The 19,838-nt window shown below is 40.0% G+C and overlaps 1 protein-coding gene across 3 annotated transcripts in view; it reads right to left on the reverse strand.

Moving 5' to 3' along the window:
- The window catches only part of PDE8B (phosphodiesterase 8B), a 157,748-nt gene that overhangs the window by 55,967 nt on the left and 81,943 nt on the right, over positions 1-19,838 (reverse strand). For all 3 annotated transcript variants that reach the window (XM_074952686.1, XM_074952687.1, XM_074952688.1), the window contains exons 3-5: positions 7,630-7,820; positions 5,202-5,261; positions 3,377-3,434 (exon numbers count right to left, since the gene is read on the reverse strand). In XM_074952686.1, the coding sequence (XP_074808787.1) occupies positions 3,377-3,434; positions 5,202-5,261; positions 7,630-7,820 (309 nt within the window). The remainder of the gene's footprint in view (positions 1-3,376; positions 3,435-5,201; positions 5,262-7,629; positions 7,821-19,838) is intronic.

Raw genomic sequence — 19,838 nt, forward strand, 5'->3', positions numbered from 1 at the left:
TGCGGACTAGTAGAACTGTTGGAGAAGCTCTGAAACAACCATTTTATAAATGCTTGCACAGATTTTATTGTGTTCTCCACAAAGAACACTTCTCTAATGTTGTTAGTTTTGTGGAAGGACAGCTGGATTGAGAGCCATCAGCCAATCCTTTGAAGAACATCAAAGGTCCTTTTTAGAGGAAGCTGTACAATTTAAAGGACAATTTACACTTTGCAGAAGTTAAGACTCAGCCTGTGCAGTATTATCACATAAGGATACAATGCTGCAGAAGAAAATCAGATCAGCACTGATGAAAAGAACTGACAGAACCAGAAAGGGACACCCTGCGGAGAAAGACATATTCTGTTCTTTTATGGATGTGTAGTAGATTTATGCAATTAATTTATTAATATACTCATAATACTTTTGAGTATAAAAGGGAATCAGCACAAACATTTATTATACCAACATGAACACATGAAAGCCACTTAATTAAAAATTTAAAAAATAGCAAAAAATATACAGGAAAAAAGAAGACTTCAGAAGGTATTCTGGAAGTGTTTCACCCCAAGAAGCGAGAATTGGAAAGCAATAGGTTTAGGTGACTTGGTTTCCATCAGTCTATGGCATAGGAAAAAGATTCCTGGCCACTTTATGAAACAATGAACAGAAATAACTCCTAAAAGATGACTGTCCCTACATACAGTCCAGAAGATTTTCTGTCACTGTAGCAGCTATGCACTAGATGACGAACAAAATTACTCATCTTATAGGAACTGATCACAGAATCTATCAAAAACAAACCCCAAAGGCAGTGATTCAGGAATTTCATCGGATCAATAAAGATAATTTAAAGGTCACTTAAATGACAAAGATACAGAAAAACTCTTAAGCAAAAGTCCAGAATTATTCATCGCTACAGGACATAGACATAATATACTGTACTGTAGAAAATCTATTGATTAGCTGACAAAACTATTCCAAGAAGAGATTAAATCAGCTTTCAACAAGCCTTTGAGCCCAGTCCAGAACCGAAGGAAGTCAACAACAAAACTCCAGTAAATAATAATACAACAAACACCTACCTCTTTTATGGAGCTTTTTATCAGTAGATCTCAAAGCATTTTACAAAGGACTTCAGTATCATTATCAATAGCTTTACTGGGTGCACGATTAAACCCTTCATTAATTTTTTTAAAATTTACACATGTGCAAAAAACCCAGACAACCACCAGAACTAGCAGTAAGGTACACAAAACTGTCAAATAGTGTTTTTCCAAGAAAAAAATTAAGGAAGGATAGGTAAAAGGCAGGTGCTGCATGTCAATATCATAATGAATAGTGAAATGATAAATAAAGCTATCAAAAAAGGGAAATAGTAAAAAGAGATACATATAATTTGAACAAAATGAATCTGTTTTTCCAAAAATTGATTTCATTCTGTTGCTGATAAAAATCTTAGTCTGTGTGTGTGCACAATGCTGATCTTTTCTCCCTTCAATGGATTTGGAGCCTGTGGATACCCATTCAAGCATGAAAAATTGCTATGCTCCCCTCTGCTTGTGATGGGAGGAAGTAGACTCTGATATCTGACATATTCTAGAACTTGAAAACAATGCTGATAAGAAAGGTCATAATGGCAACATAAAGTATGTCAGGAAGATATTCAGTGGGATCCAGTCTTAACAAGTTGATGCTGGAAGTTGGTACTAATCAATAAAATCATGCTGACGTACTGATTACAGCATTACAAATAATTAGGGCGATAAGGAGAAAATGATGTTCAACATTCAATGGTGATGACAACAGGCTAATGGATTATGTTAAATGATCATGGAGAAGTATCTAATTCATTTCTAAAAGGCAGAGGATCATGAAAGATTTATGATGACAATAATCTTTCAGAAAATTAGTCAAAGAAATTCCTTGCTTCATTTCCAATTCTTCTTCCCATCTGTTTTAAGAAGCCTCCCTGAACCCCCCTACCTTTGGTCTGGCCATGCAAGAGAAAGTGAATGCACCCACTTGCTCTCCTGCCTGGGGCAGGTGGGAGAGAACAGGTAAGGCTTTGGATCAATCCTCCCTTTTCACTATCCAGTACAGCTGAACTAGTGCAGGGAGGGTCAGATTGCTGCTGGTATAAGGTCAGCACAGGAAGCGAATGATGACTCAGAGCTGTGTGTCAGAGTCACACAGAGTGCCTCCTGCAGTTACTTCTAGGGTGGGTATGCACCACCCTTGCTCAGGACTGCACATTACGTCACAATCTAGCCTACAGAGCATACGGCCCTGAACTCTTTGGACAAAATACTAGGCATTAGGAGAAAAGGAAACCTTGAGACAAAAAATTTTAATAGTAAAGAATGTGACTAAAAGAATTAAACTTTTTTTTAACAATACACTAAACTAAAAAGAAAATTAAAGTTGCAAATGTATGGGCTGACATCTGTCTTAGGTACTTATATGCTTCCTTCGCCCCCCCCCCCATTACCACAACATCTGAGCACCTCAGTGTTTAATGCATTTAGCCTCACAAGACTCCTGTGAGATAGGGAAGTGCTATATCCCCATTTTACAGATGGGGACTGAGGTACAAAAAGACAGGGCCTTGCCCAAATCACACAGGAAGTCTGTGGGAGATCAGGGAATTGAACCTGGGTCTCCAGAGTCCCAGGCTAGCACCCTAGCTCTTGGATTATCATCTCTTTCTTTACAGGGCTACTTTCTCAGTTCTCAGCTACACAGGTGCCATGGAGAGCAAGAAAGCACAGATACCTTTTTCATCCTCCCTTTGTGCAAGCAATGTGGCAGAATCTAATACTCAGAGCACCAAGAGAGTTTGCAGGCCAAAGTGTTAATATCACACAACCAACCTGATTCAATCTCTACTGAAAACAATGGAAAGCTGCCTATTGATTTCAGTTAGAGTTGGATTAGGCCCCATTTGCCCCAGGTAGGTATGGGCTCCAGCTAGAGGGATGAACAACTCTCCTGATGGCTAGAGTGCATGCTGTGACATGCAACACATACAAACCAGGGGTCCAAGCTGCTTCCTTTTCAAAGGAGCAGCAAAGGACACCCAACTGCACGATATTTATCCTGCCACCTGTCACAGGGAATTGTGCCCAGTCCAACAGGAATTCATCTACCAACATTCCTGCTCCTTGTGGAAGCACTGGGTAGGTCTATAGGTTTTTCTTAGGGTGTATACTTAGACATTTCCAGTTAAACACAAAGGAACAGTGTTTGATGAAGTTATTTTCTCATCAATACAGTGAAGTTAACATGTGATACAAGCAAACTTGTGCTTTACATAAATAATTCATAAACTCATTTTTAGTTATAGAAAATTGAAGTGTTTGTAGAAATTATCCTGATTCTTTAGTAAATTACATACCCTATCAAAGCCTGCATGGAGAAGGGGAAGAACAGAGGTCTCTTCTTGGTCAGCAGATCTACAGCAAAGCAGAACATATCATCCAAAATGAAAACTAGGATAACTTGACAGTTATCTAAACAGACTGTAGGAAGAATAACATGGCACAAAATATAATCACAGTATATATCATGTAATCCATTTGCAGATGTAGCTCTTCCTGATGCGTATATTTAGATACCTACAGCAATGTACTAACTGTATGATATCATGACGGATATTGGGGGCAGTTACTATATTTTTTCATCACTATTGCAGCAAACCTGCTAGATGTTCAAGACAAGTGCTGGCTCTTTTCAGCTAGAAAGAAGGGTGTTTTTTTTTTTTACAAAGAAAGCTAATATAAAGAGGATAGCGGTATATACAGAGGGGGGAAAAGCCTAAAGTTAGTTATTCATTAAAGAATGGAAATGAACAATAAATCTTTTATATTTTATTTTGTTACAATTACCTGGTCACACAACTAGAAAACAAACAAAACTAGGTGGGGAAAATGATCTCGCTATTTCCTTTAGTTATACAGTATGCAGAGCCATGATTACATTTGACAAGACTGCCTTGGAATAATAATGCGATATAATTTGTATGCATTTCTAGAACTTTTAATTGAGCTCTTAGAAATTTCATGGGCTCTTCATTATTGTTCTGTTCCTTATCTTTGTTAGTACTCCTCTCTCTCTTTTTCCCTTCAAGCTAATAACTAATATTAGTTGTGTTCCTCATAACAAGTCAAACCCTAAGTCCAATACTTAGGAAGGAATTCTGTGAGGTGCTATATGCCCTTAATTCCCCAGGAGCTTTCTGATTAAAGTGACAGCTAAGCTTGTTCGGCACCTTACAGGAGTTAATCAAATACCTTACAGCCGGGGTTCGCAACCTTTTTCTTTCTGAGCTCCCCCCCCGCTCCCCCCCAACATGCTATAAAAACTCCATGGCCCACCTGTGCCACAACAACTGTTTTCTGCAAATAAAAGCCAGGGCCGGCATTAGGGGGTAGCAAGGAGGGCAATTGCCTGGGCCCCCATGCCACAGGGGGCACCACAAAACTAAGTTGCTTAGGCTTCAGCTCCTGGTGGTGGGGCTCGGGGTCCCTGGCTGCAGTCCCAAGCAGCAGGACTTGGCTTTCTGCCCTGGGCCCTAGAAAGCCTGATGCCTGGCAGACCCCCTGAAACCTGCTTGCGACCCCCTGGTTGAGAACCACTCCCTTACAGGAAGAGGTCCTCAGTCCTTACTAAAGTGACACTCTCAATTGAAGTCAATGGGAATTTTGTCTGAGTAAACTGTGTAAAAAAAGAGAGCAAAGAGTAAAATCAGAGTAAAGACTTCAGGAAATGTTCCAGTGAACATGGGACCTGCCTTCTATCAAGCTACTGTTAAGTTTTCTTATATTTGTATTTCTTAGTCTCTCCTACTCCACCCTGCCCCACAACCCCAAGATGTTATTGGCTACAACATTCTTTCTAAAACTTCCATCATAGCTTTCTATATTTTTCTGATATTTAGGCCATTATGTTATGACCCTCTTCAGTGAGAGAATGCAATAAGTTATAGTTTTGTCTGCAATCAGATAGAATAAATGAACCTACCACAAGATGACATCACTGATCTTTTCCTCTTCATGTAAAAACAAATACTCCTAGTGATAATATATTCCACCCAAGCTACAAATAGTAGCTTGTGGCCTATGAGACCACGCATCATCATGCAAACATTATTACTGGTTGTATATAATAAGCATTTTCTTGAACAGAACAAAACTTTCACAAAAATATAAAGAAATACCTACATGCGGGGAACAACAGCAAGTATCACAGTGTGTTCTGATGGCTTTGTAGCACGGATTGACCTGAAAGGAGAAAAGTCCTGTGTCACACTATATCACGTCATGCTTTATTGACAACTTTGAATTTCTTCATCTTCTATGTAACAGAAAATGAACAAAGCCTCAGAGAAGATTCTATAAGGTCAAGCCTGGAAAATGGTAGAGGACACCCAAAAAACATTTTTTGCACTTTATCCATTTCATTTTTGGGTGTTTAAGGATATTAGGTTCACATTCCCTCAATTCTGGGCCAAAAGCCCCAAAGCTTGGGAGAGCAGGAAGCTGCATCTGTCCAATCCAAGGGAACCTGGAGAAGCCCCTTCTTACCAATTTCATTTGGTTTGGATTCCATGGATGTGTGGATTGTATGGTGGGCTTGAAGGGGGAGCAGTCAGTCTAAATGGCATGGTCCCCATTTCCATTAGTTGACTGCCAAAAAAGAGATCTTGGTGGAAGATAAGAAAATGAAGCATTAACTCATCTACATCTCCTACTCCTATTGGTGGTATAGGGCAGAGGTGTGAAAGGTATGTCAATGGCGGCACAGCTCCTACAAGGAGCTATTCTGCGTGGTGGGAGGAAAGTACAGAGCACTAAGCGAGGCCAGCCCTCAACTGCCACAGCCCTGGATCCCTGCAGACAGAACATGCTTTTCCCCTCATAGACAAAGGATTCATGGGATCTCTAGTACCTGCCCCTTCTGCAAATCCTCAAACCCATCTATCATGATGGATTTGTTCCCAGCAGAATATGTGGACATCAAGATATCAGGGACACATTGACAAATTGGATGTTGTTCAGAGAAGAGCACACACAAAAAATATGGCAACTAAATTGTGAGGAAAGCTGAAACTACACACATAGCTTGGTTAAATAACAACTAGAAGGGTGGACAACCACAGTTTACAAATACGTGTAGAGTTAAACACCAGAGAGAGCAATTATTTAACATGGCATAAGAAGGTATAATTAGGAATGATGGTAAGAAAGTAATGGTAGAAACTAGGAGTAATGGTAAAAAGGGGAAAAAGTGTAGGCTGAATATTAGGAAAATTGTGATGTTAATCTGTGAAATAGTTTCAGAAGGAAACTGGTGGAAGCCTCATTGCTTAGGACTTCAGAAAGTCGACTGAACACTAGAAAATGTACTTAAGGGAACAAGCCTGTTTTTACAGGGATAGGTACAGGGTACTCTGTTAGACCAGCTCTACTTTCCATAAATTGTACCATACGTGAACCATTACATAAATAGGCCTTTTGCTACTAGTCTAACCACCACTAGGTGCATCTTGTCGAGACACTGGAACTATATGATTGTCAAATGTGGAATGGCTTTCCCTCCACATGCGAGTAATAAAGGGTCCTCTTTTTATTTTTTTTTTTAAATACACATTAACATTAGACCAGATTCAGAAACCCTTACTTCATGGGCAGTAGGTATCATAGGCTGAGGGAGGCTGTGCCTCTGCAAACAGTCAGGCGTGGCCTCACCCACGCTCCGCCCCCAGACCCTGTCCTGCTTCACACACTGCGGCTCCCCCTGTGCAGTGTTCCCAGCGCTCCAGGGGCTGGGGGCACTAGCCTGGGGTAGTGCCACTGACTGCGGAAGAGGGCTCTGGTCTCTGGTGGGGGGGCACAGAAGGGGCAGGGCTGGGGGCTAGCCTTACACCGCCCATGCCATACTTCCACCAGGTAATCACTTACTCTGTGAGTAGTTCTACTGAAATAAATAAAAGTGTCTGAATGGTAAAATACTATTCAGGATAAGCATGCCAAAATTTGCCCATTATGCTCTGATGAAAAAGCACATAGCATGACATGATGTGTAAAATAAATGAAACAGTTGAAAAGACACCTTTCCCAGAACCCTAATGATAAATGGTTGTAAACTTAGAAGCAGCCGCTTTGACACAGAGTACCACACACATGCAAAGAATGACATGAACTTCACTGAAGTGCCATCAGTTAAGTGTGGCAGACCCAGGGGACAAATGACAGTGTTCCATTAGACCCTGCTGCTCCAACTGTTGACGCAGGATTAATTTCTCAGAGGAGTAAGTCTAAAAGTGATGACCACACACTGTGAGGAAGGATTTCATGTTAGCTCTCGTTCAAGATCCTATGGAAGCTATGAACCAAAAATGATGGCTTTATTGGTCATGTGTCAGCCATATTGACAATCGGTGTCTTCATTTACTAAATGTAATTATTTCTATTGCTGTCTTAGCCGCCAAATCAGTTTTTATTTTTTCCTTTGTGATGGAGCACTGCGATCCCTGTCCTCAGTCTCCAGACTTGTTTTCTGTATGTCATCAAGTCTTGATTTTGTTATGCCCATTCAATGTGGTATTCTGCAATGCATTCAATAGAAGCACAACGTCCATTAAGTTACCTGCAGATCGCTTCTGCATCAAAGTGTCTGGAGTGCCTGTGATCTATGACAATTATTTCATGGTGCTTATCAAGAAAGCATTCAAGCGCTGACTCTGGTGTTCTGGCAAAATTGCACCTGTATCCAGCTCTATCACAAGCCCACCAGAACCCATCACTTTGGTTGTCTTCTTTTGCAAAGATCAGCAAAACCTGCAAAACAGGGAAGTCATCGGCTCATATTAAATATACAACATAATTCTCTTCATTGTACAAACAAACTACTAGAATTTAAAATATTAGTCTTCCTGCTTTCAAAAACAGCATCAGACTCTATAATTTAAAACAGACCCATTTAATTACTACATTAGCCTTATTATTAAACATAATTTTAATAATGTATATTAAGCACCTTATTTTTATTCAGCTTCCACCCAGACACTTTTTGTGTGAATGCAGGTGTGTCCACATTTAGTTTTGGATAAAAATCCTATCACTAAAATATTTAAGTTTTTGATCTGTAGTAGGATTTGCACCTGCCATTAACCAGGATTAAAAAATTGCACCAGGAAGAAAGGACATCAGCCCTGAAAAAAATCTTGATGCAACACTTATACCTTTAAGCCACCAGATAGCTATTGCCAGTGAATCCCAGTTCTGCAAATAGGATCAAAAGTAGGGAAAAAACCAACACTGTGTGAAGCAGAGTTTGCTGGAGCTTGGAATAAAATAATCTTAAATTTATTCCTGTGTGTGCACCTGGACTTGCTTACCACAAGACAGTGAACTGACTAGCTCCTTCAAAAATATTTTATATACACCCTAATTTCCAAATGCTCGTCAATCAGAAGTTTGTGAAAGGCACAGGCTTCTGGGGGTGCATTCTACATAGTTTCAATTCAAAGTACAGCAAGAAAAATTTAGCTATTTTGGAAAGAAAAAACGACTCAAAGTGCTTTGAAAAATAATTCTCAGAATGCAGGTCACTAAGTATCACATGGCAAAACAATAAAGATTCAATGAAATCCACCATGAAAACTAGATGAGCATCAGCAGCAAAAGCAGGAATGAATTTAACAGCACCCACATGGGGGTTCCATGATTGAAGGTGAATATTGCTCCAAGCCATAAGCAGCAATAGCCTATAGGCAGGTGTTCCAACAACTGGTGTCATCATCTTGAGGTTGCTACAAGAAAGAATTGGTGTTGTATACAGCATGGCAGGCCTGAGTCTCCATTCCGTTACAACAGTTTTACAGTGGTGCAACATCACTCTCTCAATGGGATTGAGAATCAAATATTTACGGTGATATCCTGGCCCCACTGAAATCAATAGTTTTGCCATTGACTTCAATGGGATCACCATTAGTGCCTAAGTGTGCACTCAGTTACACGAGACAAACCCAGAATAAGAGATTAGAAATAGATTCTTATTGTCCAGCATGATTTCATTTTTGCTATATAAGAACAGAAGAATGAGAGAAAGTTAATTTCCCATGATTGGCAACAAAATTATGCTGCAGGCAGAAAATTGTTCATTCTTCATATATAGAAGGGCAGATTCTCTGTTCTGTTCTCACAACACAATGAGGACAGACAAATCCCACAGGATTATCCATTACATAAGAAGGTGCCCCAGTCAACAAAGAGCTGCCAGGATAGCAGACCTTGGTTTAGGCAAAGCAAGGGTTTAGCTAGACTGTGCTGCATTTCAGCTATTCCTGGCTGTTGTAGCTTAGCATGAGTTAGACCAGGCTCAAGGTTACTCTAATTTATGCTGGGCGCTGAACTGACTCCTGGTCATCCAGAGAATAAAGGAAGACACAAAAAGGTATCTGAAAGTCAGCTTTGGTGCACACCCTCCTCCGTTCCTTTGCTGAACACCGCTCAGCTAAAAGAATCTGGCTCAGAATGCATGCAAAACAGGTCACCAGGAAGAAGTCCACTGAGAAGTTATACATGTTGACCGTAATGAACATTGTCGCCTATTATAATCACAAACAGGGCTGGATTACCCAATAGGCAGATGAAGCACGTGCTTAGGGCACCAGCAAAGCAGGGGGCACCAAAAAAAATGGGATTTTTTGGGAAAATATTTGACATTTGATATTTCAAAAAAAGCATCGAAGTAGTCATCATGGGAAAAATCAGAACTTTGTTAGACTTCCTTACACTCCACTACACTCTCTTCCCCCGTTTTTCTGTTCTCTTTTTATTACTTATCCCCGCCTAAACCAGGGGGGCGTCCTACTAAGGTAGATCGAAATAATGCGAGGAAATCAGATCCTGTCATGTATTGCAATAAATTTATGTTTTATTATTGATATATTCTTCTGAGTTATATGTCCTTGATTTGTTTTTTCTTTCTTTATATATATATATACACACACATAAAAATAGTGTATGTTGTGTAATTTTTTTTTTTAAGTTCAGATAACTGAGATAAGGGACAGGATGAAATGTAACCAACTGAGTGAAGCACAGAAACGTAAACTGACGGAAGAAAAGAAACAAAAAACTAGTGAATTTTTCCCAAAATCTTCCAAAGCTGACATTTTTCAAAGCGAATCCATCAGAAGCAACATCTTCTCTCAGTAGCACAGACATCGTTCCAAAACCTGTAGGTGTTTCAGAGACTGACCCTTCTATTGGTGAAACAAACACCATTCCAGAACATGTGGATGTGTCAGAGACTGTAACTGATCATCCTACTCCTGGTGGTAAAACAGACATTGTTCTAGAAGGTGTGGATGTGTCAGAGACTGAACCTGCTCATGCTGTAAATAATAGGAGAAAAGATCCTGGTATGTTGGTTGATTTCAGTACCGATGATGTTGCTTACTGGATAGATCATGGACCAAATGACTGTCAACACCACACTGGGCCATTTGAGAAATCATCGGACTTTTACCAATGGCAAACAAACAAGATATTGTCCACAAAAAATATTTTCGGCATGAAAGCGAATGGTGAGAAATACACTTGAGAATGGCTACTGTATTCACCATCAACAGGGTTTGTGTACTGTTTTGTTTGCAAACTTTTTGCAAACTTGTTTGCAACATCCCGGTTTGCCGCAGATGGATTTAGTGACTGGCGGAATACTGTTTTAATTGAACAACATGAAAATAGCACTACTCACAGAGATTCAATGTTGACATATTTAAATCGAAGACAGGGCTTTGGATAGACACAAAAATTGGAAGAACAAATTAAAGGGGAGCATGAATACTGGCAACGTGCCTTGCAGCGTGTTATAGCTGTTATTCAAACATTAGCTGAACGTGGTCTGCCTTTCCGGGGATCAAATGACACATTTGGATCATTGCAGAATGAAAATTTCTTGGGATTATTGGAGCTTGTGGCTCAGTTTGACCCATTTTTAGCAGGCCATATCTCAAAATATGGAAATGCTGGCAAAGGTAACCCATCATACTTATCCAAGACAATATGTGATGAACTCATTGGTCTAATGAGTGACAAAGTTCATTCAGCTATTGTGGATGAAATAAGTGCTGCTGTGTACTTCAGTTTATCTGTCGACTCTAAACCTGATCTTTCGCATATTGATCAATTGAGTATTGTACTAAAATATGTGTCTCCCACAGATGGAAAACCAGTTGAATAATTCATAACATTCTTCAATTTGAAAAGCCACACTGGTGAAGAAATGGTAAATCAAGTACTGCATTATCTGTGCCAAGTTTGCAGAATGCAGAAGAAGCTTTTAGAACAGAACAAATATGCCATATTCATACCATGTGCTGCACACTCTCTCAATCTTGTTGGCCGCAGAGCTGTTGATTGTTGTCTGGTGGCAGTAAGTTTTTTCTCAACAGTCCAGTTACTTTATACATTTTTCTCTGCCTCAACATACCGATGGGCAGTTCTTAAAACATATTTGGGCAATGATCGTGTGTTGAAATCTCTTTCTAATACTCGCTGGAAGGCACATGCAATGGCAACAAGTGCAATTCTGGAGTCCTACTCAAAGATTGTGGATGCATTAGAAAGTACAGCTGAAGACCAATCACAAAAGGGAGAAACTATACAAGAAGCAGAAAACATTGCAAACAAGATGCAAGAACTAGAGTTTGTATTCATGTTGACCATGTGGAATGAAATTTTACAGCACTTTTACCACACAAGTCAAGCTCTCCAAGAAAAAGAATTGGATTTGAAAACATATGCAGACCTCTGTCAATCATTAGCAGACCACTTACACACTTTGAGGAATGATTTCGAAAGATCTGAAGACATATCAAAAGATATCTTGCCTGATACTAACTACAAAGAAGTCCAGTCCCGCAAGCGAATCAGGAAAAAACAAGCAAATGATAGCAGTTCAACAGAAACAGCATTGAATCCTAGAGACAAATTTTGCGAATCTACTTACTACGCTATAATTGATACACTTGAAGCTCATATGAAGAGGAGAGGTGAAGTGTACAAAGTAGTATCAAGTAGATTTTCTTTTCTAAACAATATGGACTTATCTGACAAACAATATTCACAAGTTTCCCAAAAGCTAGTTGACTCATACCCTGTTGACTTGAACATGAATCTCTGTGGAGAAGTACGGCAGTTCCACTGTTATATGCACGCAAAGTTTAATGAAACAGGAAAAATGAAATTCAGTCACATTGATCTTCATGATACAATACTGAAAGACTGAATACAATGTGTATTTCCAAATATAGAGATCGCACTACATATTTTTCTAACATTGATGATTACTAACTGCTCTGCAGAATGCTCTTTTTCTCAGCTGAAAAGAATAAAAAACCCTCAGAGAACAACAATTTGTCAGGACAGACTTGATTCACTTTCCCTATTGTGTATGGAAGCGGACATGCTTCTTCGAGTCAGCTTCGATGAACTTATCCAGAATTTTGCAATCAGAAAATATAGAAAGAAGCTATTTTAATTTCAGCCTACACGTAAGTTTTGTGTCATTTCGAAAAATAAAATTTTATTTTACGGTATAGTATTGTTTTTATTTTGAATTACCTACGGGGAGTCACCATAATCTTTTCAGTGCTTAGGGCCTCTAAAGGTCTTAATCCGGCCCTGATCACAAGGTACTGCTGTATTCATGAGATCAAGAAGAAATTAAGGCATTTACAACTACAGTAGATATTATAATTAGTAATCAGTTCAGATTACTTTTGTCAACTATTAATCATACTTGCAGGTACATTACACAACCTATAGCTAAGCCACAGAAATACAGAGGGCCTGTACCCTTCTCTTCCCTAGCTGCTGTGACAGAGCAAAGTACAAAAGGCAATAGAAATGCAGTGAACCCATGGCCTGGAGAGACCAGGAAGCAATGAAGCCATGCGAGATGGCTCCTTAGAATGCTGCAGCAAAGCTCCATGACAGCCCAGCTTGGCTGGAGCACGGATGGTGGAGGGGATATGGTTGAAGCAGCTTGTGTGCTTTGCCAGTGGACCAACCAACGGTTCAGATCCACAGCCCATGCCTGTGAATGGGAGATCATGGTTCATTGCCACTATTCCTGTCCACTGAGGCTGAACTCAATTTAGACTGTACTTCAAATGCACACAATATGGTTAATACAGCTGTGAAACAACCAAAAACACAGCTAAAATAAAAGCTCTAATCTGATACAGTATACATTCACATTAGGAAACTATAGTTAATATGAATGCAATAGGCAGTATTCTGTTAGAAAAATATTTTAGCTAGTCCACTGTCATCTCTTTATTTTGCTAAACCACTTCACTGAATAATTTAAACTGGGAAGTACTAAATGCCTATTGATACAGTTCCAACGTTTCCTTGGGTTCCCACACACACAAATTTTTCCCAGGACATTTAATAATTTTTCAAAATGTGAATGGAAATATATGTGAATTAATTGTTCTGATTGTCATAAAATGGAAAATGTCAATCATAAAAACCCATTTTTAAATTTGTTAAGTGCTGACAATGCTTGTCTGTAACTAACAATAAAACTTTACATCAGTTAAGAATTTTGCCCTCAGTTTCTCAACAGCCACATAGTGGAAGAAAGAATAAAAGAAATTATAAAATGATGTCTGCTTAATTTTACAGTCTTATGCAGGGTACTTCGCCAACCACCACCACAACCACACCCTTCAATCTCACGTTATAGAAACTATACAGATTTATAGCGATTCACCAACCTGTAATTAACACTGCCATTTACTTCCCCCCAGTATCTGGTTCTATTTTTTTTTTTTAATTCTCTATATGCAAATCCTTTTGCCTGAAATTGTAAACATGTAAGCTGTTACCATTCTGGTCCTACTCACTATAGCTCAAATCCTGAAAAAGCAAGCAAGAGCCTGAGTTCAAGGGATGTTCTTGTGAAAAAGTTTGAAGCGATACACTGAGCAAGGGATAGAATCTTATCCCCAACAGGGGGAAGGCCTAGGCCATACACGCACACACTCAGTCAGCTACTGCTAAGCATAGCAACAGAGGAGGGGAGACTACTTGAAATCTCTTCTTAAAAATTCACTGTTGCCAAAATGCCTAAAAGACATTTGACAGCAGCTAGCTGGGCTGGTTGAAAATTTTCTGCTGAAACTGTTTTTCCAATAGAAAATTGGATTTTTGACTGAACTCAATTTTTTGTGAAAAGTGTTTGCTTTTAATGGGAAATTGAAATATTTAAGCCAAAATTTAAAATGGCATCACTGTTCCTTATGGGTGTTACAGTTTGGGTGCCTTAAGCTTCAATTCTCCTCTCTGGGCTGGGCTATACTTCCCATAGCCAGGGACTTCTATGTGCAATTCTTCCCCTCACCAAGAGTGGAAAAAAGTGGCATATCATGGGAGATGTAGTGAGAGCCCAGCCCATAGAAGAGAATGGGAGCATAAAGCAAACTACAGTTTCAATGAGGCACAGCAACGCTATTTTGAACGGAAATGTTTCAGGTTTTCAATATTCCAACAAAAACTCAAAATTTAATGCACAAAAGTTTGAGGGAAATACTTTAGTTGTCAAAACTTTCCATGGAAAAAAATAACTATTTTCCAACCAGCTCTAATGGTTAGAGAGCTGGTTTGGTAAGACTGCTACTTATTACATTTCTACTCTCCTCACTGTGACCTTGTGCTCCCCCTGCCAGATGTCTCATCTTATACCTACACTGTAAGATCTTTGGGACAGGGATAATCCTTTCATTATGTGTTCGCATACGGCACCTAGCACAATGGGACCCCCAATCCCTTTACTGGGCCCCTTAGACACTTCTGTTACATTAAGAAAGAACTAACTGTGGCTTGCTGCTCGACTCCTACTTCAATTTGGGGTCAAATGAACACGTGAAAGGAAAGACTGAGTCACATCGATGGCCTGCTGCACTCACCAGTGTGGCAGAAACACATTTCCAGTGCTCTTGACCAACATGCTGCAATAACCTAGCTCATGATCTGTCCCTATGGAAATACTGTACAGGAGTGCTGGGAATAGAACATGCTCGTGCACTGCTCCAGAGGCCTGTGCAAATTCTTCACCTTTAAAAGCACAGTGAGGAGCAGTAAAAGTAGGACAGCTATAATGGCTTCAGGGGGTATATATTAAATAATGCATTAATCAGAATATGTTATGCCATGATAGATGTCAAGGTCAGCAAAAACATTATTCAAAAATGCTCCCGTTCTTTTTTAAAAATGTTTTCACTTTGCCACGAACAGTCAAGACAAATTCACTGTTATCACCACCCAAGCAACCACCTGGACCTTAGCACATTCTCTAGCCCTATCAAATTATCTGACCACATCACCCTTACGTTTTGTCCCTCTTCTTCCTCCTTCAGTACTTCCTATATTTTCTCAGTTCTCCCAACCCCTCTAGTTTCAACCCTCTTCTAGAATTGGTCACCCTCTAGAGGGCAATGGTTTCAGTCTCATTCCCATGCAGCCCTGGGTTTCTGTGCTGAACTTGTCAGCAAGAGAGCCAACAACAACTGTGATAGTGAATCTGTGTTGCAGATGCTTGTCCACTAGGAACTGGAGGGAGACCATAAACTCCTGTTACAAAAGCTATGAAAATAGCCACCAGATGACAACTTTGGCTGACTACTAAATTGGGCTGGATTTCATCTCGTGTCTAAGTGAAAGGTTCCATATTTTATTACCAAGCCCTTTAGGTCATCCAGTCCCCAGCTTAAATATTTTTAATAAGGAGACATTGTCTAAGATGTAGCTTTATAAGTTATTATTACCAGGGACAAACACAATGAATACAAATATGCCTTTATCCATCACTTCTCCTTCAAGTGTGCAGCCAAACACAGATAAGTCTGATTCTTTCATCAGGAACAATAATAATATGCGGCAAGCAATTAGATAATGTATGACAAAAGAAATAAAATTTGGGTCCAATGCTGCAATTCTTACTCACGTGAGTTATCCCAAGTCATGCAAGTATATTTACCGATTTCAACAGGGTCAATAGCCTGTGTTAGAACTACTCACATGAAAAGAGTTGTAGGTTTGGAGCCGTTGTTAGATGGTAATATAAAAACTAAATTGATATCCTAGAAAATGTATATATTTGCTATATGACAGACCCAAGGGTCAATATAGGTGGAACTTAATGAATACGTCTTACATTAAATAATTAATTTTTAATTAATTTATAGGAAAGGAAAGAATTTTTCAGTGTGACCTTATACTGCTTATTATCAGTTTAAAGATTATATAGCCAGTAACATAGGTCATCTAGCCACTCTCCTCTACAATTTGCACATATTTACCATAGCAATCAGTCACTAACTATGCCATACTGTGCTGCAGATGAAAAAAGTCTCTTTAAAGTAAATATACTGAAAAAGAAAGGGCTCAAGGATTCTAAAGTTTACCAAAAATTGTTCAAACTATGCAGTGACATGAAAAGTCAGATATAGAGCAAAATACTGTTTGTTTCACCCACACGAGTCATCCCATTGACTTCACTGGGACAACTTGTCTGAGTAAAGTAAGCCAGATTTGGCCCAAAATGTCTATGAGAAAGATCAACAGTCTTTTATCTGTGTTACTCTGTGTAGCCATGGTGTCACCATGTGAAATTCAACACACACAGCCTAGAGGCTTAGCCAAGGTGACCCTACTTTTGTCTTATCTCAAGCTGTCTAGATTGCTGAATTCTAAACAATAAGTGAAGTGATTAATGTTATGGTGGAAACAGTATAATTCAATATTGTCACTTTCTTACCAGATTAATCCATACTAGTAGTTATATATTTTAATGTTTTAGAACTTTAGATATTTATATTTACTAGAAAGTGTCTCATTAATCACAATTAACTAGAAATAGAGTAAGATGTGTGTGTTTTGCTTTGCAGTACTACTCACCTGTACCTGGAGTTCTCTAAGGTGATTGTCTGCACAGAGCCTTGCCCTTGGGAGGTGGCTGCACACTCCACACTTTTGCTGGAACTCGTTAGCAAGTTTTGGCCATTGGGACCACATGCATACTACCTTGTGGCACTGAGTATTCAGGCCTGAGTGTGTGTGTGTGTTAGCAGCCAACACTGCACTGTTCCTCATCTCCATCCAGGCCCTGGAGCATCAAAGAAGGGCCCAGTGGGTTAGGGTGCTAACCTGAGACTTTGCAGACCCTGGTTCAATTCCCTGGTCTTCCACGCCCTTTCTTCTACTATTATTAGGTGTATCTTGTTCTTAATTAGATTAGTAGTGTAGGCGGTATTAATTTGCAACGTTTTGTGATTTTGTCCCCTCTCTTGGCACCTTCCCCCTCTTTAGAAATGAGGGATTGCCGAGCCCAGGGAGGTGAGCAGCTTGAAATAGTGCCCTTTGTGCAATGCAAAGATGTCCATAGCAAACCTTTTTATGGGTGATTTCATGTTTCTCAGTGAGGCACACCTACTCTGGGAAGGTGCTCTGGGTAAGGAGGAGTTGATGAGTTTATGACTAAGTTGACTTGCTATGTTACTGTAGCTTACTTACATCATTTCACCATCTGTAAAATAATACCCTGAAACTAAGTGTTGACAATTCATTTGTGTGAGATCTCTTATCTCCATTACACGGTAGTAATTAGTTACCTCATAAGGTATTTGGATGGCTTAATTAGAGTGTATAAAACCCGCTGAATGCCTTAGCTAAAAGGCACCAGTAAAGTATTATTACAATCCCTGGTTGTCAGAAGTTTGTGTGGGACCTTTCTGGTAAATTACAGAACTTTAAGGTAACTAGAAATACTCAGACAGATTCCAAGGTATACGGTCAACAGCATGATAGAAGATAACCGTTCTGAGTAATCTGGACTGGCATGCAAGAGTTTGAATTAAAATGTGTGTTTAGATTTCATGTGCATTCCTTAGCTAAAGTCATTTTATCTGTTGTTTTGGTGGATAATTTAATATGTTTATTCCAATAGCGCTGCTCTGGGTAGATAGCAAGGTAGATTCCTCTTGCTGAGCCAACTTATATGGCTCATAAGAACCTGGTGTGATTAATTATTATTTGTATTGAAGTAGCACATAAAGATGCCAGTGTTAGGCACTGTGTAAATATATAACAGAAACAGTCCCTGCCTCAGAGTGTTTATAATCTAAGTATAAGATGAGAGACAACAAGTGGAAACAGACACAGGTGCAATAAGGTAACAATGAGAAGATTATGATCGGTCTGATAAGCACCAGTCACAACACATCAGTTGCCTAACTATTGGCTTGGTACTTGAAGGGAGAGCAATACAGCGGTGCACAGACAATCCAGGAAGTTTTTGGAAAATGTAGGGGACAATTTCCTGGTGCAAGTGCTGGAGGAACCAACTAGGGGCAGAGCTCTTCTTGACCTGCTGCTCACAAACTGGGAAGAATTAGTAGGGGAAGCAAAAGTGGATGGGAACCTGGGAGGCAGTGACCATGAGATGGTTAAGTTCAGGATCCTGACACAAGGAAGAAAGGAAAGCAGCAGAATACGGACCCTGGACTTCAGAAAAGCAGACTTTGACTCCCTCAGGGAACTGATGGGCAAGATCCCCTGGGAGAATAACATGAGGGGGAAAGGAGTCCAGGAGAGCTGGCTGTATTTTAAAGAATCCTTATTGAGGTTACAGGGACAAACCATCCCGATGTGTAGAAAGAATAGTAAATATGGCAGGCGACCAGCTTGGCTTAACAGTGAAATCCTTGCTGATCTTAAATACAAAAAAGAAGCTTACAAGAAGTGGAAAATTGGACAAATGACCAGGGATGAGTATAAAAATATTGCTCGGGCATGCAGGAGGAAATCAGGAAGGCCAAATCACACCTGGAGTTGCAGCTAGCAAGAGATGTTAAGAGTAACAAGAAGGGTTTCTTCAGGTACGTTAGCAACAAGAAGAAAGTCAAGGATAGTGTGGGCTCCTTAATGAATGAGGGAGGCAACCTAGTGACAGAGGATGTGGAAAAAGCTAATGTACTCAATGCTTTTTTTGCCTCTGTCTTCACGAACAAGGTCAGCTCCCAGACTACTGCACTGGGCAGCACAGGACGGGGAGGAGGTGACCAGCCCTCTGTGGAGAAAGAAATGGTTTGGGACTATTTAGAAAAGCTGGATGTGCACAAGTCCATGGGGCCGGATGCGTTGCATCCGAGAGTGCTAAAGGAGTTGGCGAATGTGATTGCAGAGCCATTGGCCATTATCTTTGAAAACTCAGGGCGATCGGGGGAAGTCCCGGACGACTGGAAAAAGGCTAATGTAGTGCCCATCTTTAAAAAAGGGAAGAAGGAGGATCCTGGGAACTACAGGCCAGTCAGCCTCACCTCAGTCCCTGGAAAAATCATGGAGCAGGTCCTCAAGGAATCAATTCTGAAGCACTTAGAGGAGAGGAAAGTGATCAGGAACAGTCAGCATGGATTCAACAAGGGCAAGTCATGCCTGACTAATCTAATTGCCTTCTATGACGAGATAACTGGTTCTGTGGATGAAGGGAAAGCAGTGGACATGTTGTTCCTTGACTTTAGCAAAGCTTTTGACACTGTCTCCCACAGTATTCTTGCCAGCAAGTTAAGAAATATGGGCTGCATGGATGGACTATAAGGTGGATAGAAAGCTGGCTAGACTGTCGGGCTCAATGGGTAGTGATCAATGGCTCCATGTCTAGTTGGCAGCCAGTATCAAGTGGAGTGCCCCAAGGGTCGGTCCTGGAGCTGGTTTTGTTCAATATCTTCATAAATGATCTGGAGGATGGTGTGGATTGCACCCTCAGCAAGTTTGCAA

This window comes from Natator depressus, chromosome 5, assembly GCF_965152275.1.
Source record: "Natator depressus isolate rNatDep1 chromosome 5, rNatDep2.hap1, whole genome shotgun sequence".
In the NCBI taxonomy this organism is placed as follows: domain Eukaryota; kingdom Metazoa; phylum Chordata; order Testudines; family Cheloniidae; genus Natator; species Natator depressus.